Below are 6233 nucleotides of genomic sequence, written 5' to 3' on the forward strand. Positions count from 1 at the left end.
CCCAAGATCACATTTGACATTTTAAGGGAGGCATTGAGGACAAAGCAGTTTTAATTTGGGAGATCACACTGGCTCAGAATAATAAATATCTTTTCATTACACATCAGGTATGTTAAGTGTCTTCAAACAATAGTTGCTTACATATCTTACATGTCACAAATGCACAGAAAGTTTTATCAATGTGTTTGGGTTGTGTGGAATTTACCAGGTAGCAGGCTTATTATTTTAGAGATATTTTGCTTCTAATGAGCTCATGTAGATAATGGCTTGTCAAGTTTTGAACAAACAAACAAATCAGCTCTGTGCATGAAAAAAAAGCAAAAAGCCAAACCGTGTTTAAATACAGTAACTTCATGAAAGAAACCAAGTTTAACTTGCTTTCAAAGCCCCTGCACTTCCCAAAAGCAGGTTTTAGGGAAAAGAAAGAATAAGTAGAGAGCTCCAAATTAACTCATATGTGACCCATTCTGTGTTAGCAAAAAGCTGTGCTAGTATTTCAGTTTGGTTTGCAAGTTACATGTGTGGAAATAAACATCATTGCTTGGTTTTGTGCAGGCACAAAACCTGGGCACTACTCATTTACGCAGCCATGCACTTGATGGTGACAGTGGATTGTGGTAGTACAAGGAAGAAAGCCAGAACAAGGACTTGGCCTCCAGAGCTTTATACCGTGTTGAGATTATTACACAATCTATCAAAAGGGTTTAGGAAATATTGTTACCAAGTCAACTAACCTAGTCATCTACCTCTTATCCCCTTAAACAAGTGGATTTTTCAAATTCATTTACTACACCAAGATTACACAGAACTGAATCAGTGTTCATAGGAGTTACAGTACAACCACCTTTATTGAACCATAGTACAACATCTTAAACCGACTGTAGTCTTGAGTATGTAATACATCCTTAGGAGTAACTAGTATAAAAAGTATCAACATCAGTGGTTTGAATATAAAAATTTATTTAAAGTCAGAGTATGCAACAAATAAAACCTACAGAAAACAGATTTTCCCATCACAATCTGTTGCTTACCAAATAATATTGTGAAAACACATTCCTTCAGTCATTATAAAGTTCTTAAAATACAAAAGAAATTAAATTTTGTAAGAAAGTCTAGTAGACCAGAGACTGTTTCTTCCAGGATGTTTTGTTTTTTTTTGTAGAAGCAAGGCTACCCTTCAATACATTCCACGCCATCCTCCTCCACCCATACTGCCTTGCCCATAGTATCCTCCACTATTTCCACTGCCACGACCTGCAAACAATTGACACAAGGTCACGCATACATACCTTAAAAAAAGAAAAAATGTGATGGGTAATACGGAACAGTTGGTTGAAGATGACTTAACTTCTACTAAAACAAAGATACATCAGCACTGTTTTTTTTTTTTTAAAATCAGTGATTTACAATTTAAATTAAGCCACTGCCCCCCTCCCTCTCCTCCCAGCTCCCCCCAGCCCAGAAAGCCCACCACCCTGCCCCATCATCCATCACAAGATGGACATTAACAACATTTCCACCAAATACATGAAAAACAAAACTTCTACTTACTATATCCACCCAGGCCATCAGGAGTTCCATATCCACCACTGTAATTGCTACCCATTCCCATTCTGCCCACAGGGCCATAACCTTGATCTGAAAAGCAGGAAGTGCATCATTATAAACTTGGAACTCTTCATACTGGGCAAAATGCTGGCTAAGGCTGGAATTGACACATACCCATTCCATCTCTGCCATAACCTCCCATGCCAGAACCACCTCCAGCAGTTGAATTCAGGAATAGTTCAATATATCGATGCTCTGTAGGAAACAAAAAAGCCTTACTTTGTATTTTGTTTCAGAAACCAAAAGCAGAGATACAAAGAAAAAAAACCCACCACCACCTTACAAGTAATAGTTAGAAGACCACATAAAGCAAGTTTGAAAGATCAATGGCAGAGCAAACTAAGTTAAATGCCATTTAAACCCTTGTATTAATTTTACCCTTACACACCCTGCTAAAGCCTGGTCAAAAGACAGCTTCAGGTGAATACAATACTCACGCATGTGATTTTTATCCTTAGACATGGCAGCTACTGCATCCTCATGTGTTACAAATTCCACATCTGCCTCTCCAGTGGCTCTTCCATCTGCTCCAATATCAATGTGAACTCTTATAGGGTTCAGTGGCGAGAAAAACTAAAAATATAAAACAACAATAAAATAAGATTAATGCAGAATTAAAGCCAGGTACTTTTCTCACCCCAGTGGTTAGCGGACCACTGCATCAACTTAATCTCACCCTACCACATAAATTTAATAACTAATTTCCAAAGTATTACTCAGCAATAATGGACCTTCAACATTAGGTCAATCTACTATCTATCGTTATACAACTCAAAGAGCTCCAGCTACAGAGCTTGATGAGCTTTTTTTAAAAGCAAAGATAGGAACAAGAATTCCTGCCCACACACACTGCTTTAAGCAACAAGTTCTAATATGATGCCATCCTGGAAAAGGAAGATAATTACTTTGGTTTTGAAGCAGCAAAGCCAAATACATTTCTCAACAACATATTAAAGCTGTCAATCAGACCACTCTTCCTCGGTACAGAACTCAGAGATACACTGGTACTTCTGACTAACAGCCTTTTTACCAAAGAGTATATGCAAACAAACCTTTGATACAGTACAGAAGTACTACTCATCAACTTGCAATAACATGCTCTGAATCAAAGCCTCAAGTTTGGCCCTTGTTCTCTTGAGTCTTAAAGAAAATTATCAAACTGACTGAAGAGAATGTAGCTCTATTAACTCTTCCCCCCACCCCAACAAAAAAAAAAAAACACACACACCCCCCTTTGCAAACCCAAGTAACAAGAATCAAGTTTTCCATATATAATATATAGGTGCTACTAATAAACATGGACCCCCACCCTGGAAAGAGGCTTTGTTTAAACCAGGCCCTCATGCCTTATAGCTCAAGAAAACTTTTCCCCCTAGAAACAGCACTTCTGACACAAGAATGCATTCCCAAAATTTTACAGAGGTGCTTTTATCCATCACTCTGCTCTCTTACGAGAGAGAGTCCACAAATCTATTAGAACTATCAATCACTTTTTTGGGAACTTCAACTGAGTTTGAAGTAAACCAGACAGGAATATGCAAACTCTTGGCATTAAAAAGCCCTTTTTCCCACTGTACTTACATTAGCAATATCATTTTCTGTTGCTCGAAAAGGTAGTCCTCTCATGTGAACAAAATGACCACCACCATGGAAACCCGAGCCTGCTTCTCCAGCTCCACCATAGCCATGTCCTCCCATGCCTATTAAAAAACCCAAACCAAACAAGACCACACACTTATATAAGATCATCCTGAAAAGCCAGGAAAGTCATTACTATTGGTTTTTTGAAAGCACTCATGTTATACCACTGAATGCAAGATGTTTACACTTCCCATCTATCAAGCCAAACACTTAACCAGAAGACATCCTCAGAAATGTATTTACCTTTTCTTAAGATGCCCCAATTCCACCCCACATCCCCCTTTCTGAACAACCTTATTTCTTTACAAAATAATCTAATGAAGCAACTGTGTCTGACTTGGATGTCCTACAACTCAAATAATATAAAAATATTTTTAAGCAAAGTATTAAGAAAAAATAGTTGTATTTTACCTCTCCCATCCCTCATTCTGTCATCATAGCCATCATTTCCATAGCCATAGTTATTATAGCCACCATAATCATCAAAGCCACCATATCCTGTGCAGAGGACAGAAAAAAAGGAATCATTACATTATTACTCAAAATTCACTGAGCAATGCATAAAAATCAACTTTTCGGTCTTTGGACACCCAGCAGTTTGCAAACAGCCTCTAAGACTGTTAAACCTGAATTCCTGTACAGAGTGCAGATGTACGCTCCCTTTTACATAGTAAAAGCACTAAAACATGCTAGTAAGATCTAATTTTGCTGAAAGCACACTTTCCTTATTATTTCCATTAATTTTAAGTACTAAATCACATTTTTTGATACATCACAAGTAAAAACTTTTTGAGAAGTGCATCAAACCTAATGGGAACTGCAGCTACTACCATTTCTTTATTTCTTGACAAAGATGTCAGAAACACAAGACTGACAACAGAACCTCCATTCATTAGATAAACATACCACCGTCATATCCACCACCTCCTCGACGCATTCTGTCATACATACTTCCACGCCCAGCTCCATAATAACCCCCTCTTCCTCCTAATGGTCTATCATATGGTCCAGGCCGTTGTTGTCCCATCATTCTTCTTGGCATGTCACTGAATCCTCTGATTTCGCTCTTACTACTTTTGAAGATTTCAATATATCTAATAAAAGAGGATTTTCAAGGTACCAATAAGAATACATGCAAAAGCTGCCTGAATATTATAAAAGGCCATACTATGTTTTCTATAACTAAACGTACAATCCAACAGAAGCGACTAGATACCATACAACTTAAGTTTCTCCTCAAAACCATAAGAATCTTAAGTATATAAAAAAACCCCAACACTTTACAGTGGCTAAAATTACTATGTGAAAATTCTAGCTGTACAAATTAAGCATAAAACATATCTTTCCAGTATGAGAAACATACTGCTGAAAAACAGTGTCTAAGCTATAGTAGCATTAATCACAAATTACCCTACACAAGAACGATTGAAACAATTTTCTGAGTTTAGAAAGCTACCCAGGCAATACTGTCTCCCCCACCCCCCAAGTCTACTGTATTTCCCAAGTTAATGTAGGATCAGTTACAAAAATTCTTAAAAACAGCCAGTTCCATATAATGGTCCCCACCCACCCAAAAGCATTACTGACCCACAACCCCCAAAAATAAAGATTTAACACCATCCCAAACTCTCCATCCCCACCTGTGCCCTATTCTTTCCTTGTGTTTCCCCAGAGCATTTTCTGCTATCTCCTTTGAAGCAAACTGCACGAAGGCCTCCCCTGTGCTTCTCCCCTGGTAGTCCAGCGTCAATGTTATCCCATTTGGCACGATTTCCAACCCTTTAACCCAAGGACAAATAACCCCATCAAGGGGAACAGTGTTAAAGGCTGAAACATTCCCATCTGTAGCAAATACTTAAAGCATATCTAAACAACAACAACGAAAAAGAAAACCACCTCATTTCCCCCATCACCCAACAATATAAGCTAGTCATCTTTCATTAAACATTTATGGATTTAGCCATACTTCTTTTCTGTTTAAGCTATGCAATAATACAACCACCTAAGTTACACGAAGAAAGTATAGCTACCGTTCAAGCAATTTAACCGATCCACTCGGATCATTAGCTAACATTCAGGTTATCCCAATATGCATAATGCGTTTACCACCTTGACAAAATTAGATATATTCCGTGTATTTTACTACATCTATGGTTATTTCTAGTTCATTTAACAGGGCAAAATTCTTAAGACAAACTAATTTAACAATCCCTCCCAGTCCACCCCATTAATGGCTATTACAAATTAAAATGTACAACACGTTGTGTAAAAGATGTAAGAAAATCCAGTCACTAGACTTCGACAATACTAGAGGTACCTTGAAAAAACTGAACAATCTCTTCTTTGCTGCAACCAAATGGCAGGCCTCGAAGTCGTACCACTGTTCCATCATTAGTTGTATCATTTGGCCCATTATGTTTTCCACTCCAGTCCATCTTTTATTTAAATCAAACCTTTCAAAAAAGAAAAAAAAAGTAAAAAAAAAAAAAATGTTGAGACACTCAAGAAAAAACGGGCAGTTTGTCTTTAGTTAGCTAGTATTATGGATAATAAGCTCTATTTATAATACAAATTTTAAATGGTACTTTATCGCATCTACAGCACACATACATCTAAACCTGCCCCAAACTCTGACAGGGAACACAGCATTTAGGGAGGGAAGCACGTGGGGAGGCACAGCACATAAAGCTCATTATTTACTCAAGAGCACATTCAACATCCATCCTCTAACATTTTGTGTTTGGAGGTATTATTTATTTTCTTCTAAATCATGACAGTTGAAGAAGAGGTAGGAACCACGCAACGGTTCCTGCGTGGAAACACAGGCCTTCCTTTGTCTGCAAACAAAGCGCCCAGTTGTGGGGGTTTTTGATTTTGTTGGTTTGGTTTTGGGGTTTTTTTTCCGTCTTCCCTACCGGAAGCACCGGCGGTGCGTTAACTCCAGTTACAGGCCCGCGAAAAGCCGGGGACCCCCGGGATCACCT

General features: G+C 38.2%; 1 protein-coding gene across 3 annotated transcripts; it reads right to left on the minus strand.

The window, feature by feature from the left end:
• Positions 1–615: 615 nt before the first annotated feature.
• On the minus strand, positions 616–5702 carry HNRNPH3 (heterogeneous nuclear ribonucleoprotein H3 (2H9)). Of its 3 annotated transcripts, none has more exons than XM_010014846.1 (9): positions 5567–5702; positions 4890–5028; positions 4201–4343; positions 3661–3747; positions 3190–3308; positions 2046–2181; positions 1717–1803; positions 1552–1638; positions 616–1254 (listed from the first exon to the last, which is right to left on the minus strand). In XM_010014846.1, exons 1-9 carry the CDS (start codon positions 5682–5684, stop codon positions 1178–1180), a joined length of 993 nt encoding a protein of 330 aa, XP_010013148.1. In that variant the 5' UTR covers positions 5685–5702; the 3' UTR covers positions 616–1177. The 3 variants fall into 3 exon arrangements, with proteins under 3 accessions (XP_010013148.1, XP_010013145.1, XP_010013146.1); XM_010014843.1 differs by having other exon boundaries at positions 4156–4343; XM_010014844.1 differs by having other exon boundaries at positions 941–1254; positions 1723–1803; positions 4156–4343.
• Between the last annotated feature and the right edge of the window lie 531 nt (positions 5703–6233).

This window comes from Nestor notabilis, unplaced genomic scaffold (assembly GCF_000696875.1).
Source record: "Nestor notabilis isolate BGI_N333 unplaced genomic scaffold, ASM69687v1 scaffold20775, whole genome shotgun sequence".
In the NCBI taxonomy this organism is placed as follows: Eukaryota; Metazoa; Chordata; class Aves; order Psittaciformes; family Psittacidae; genus Nestor; species Nestor notabilis.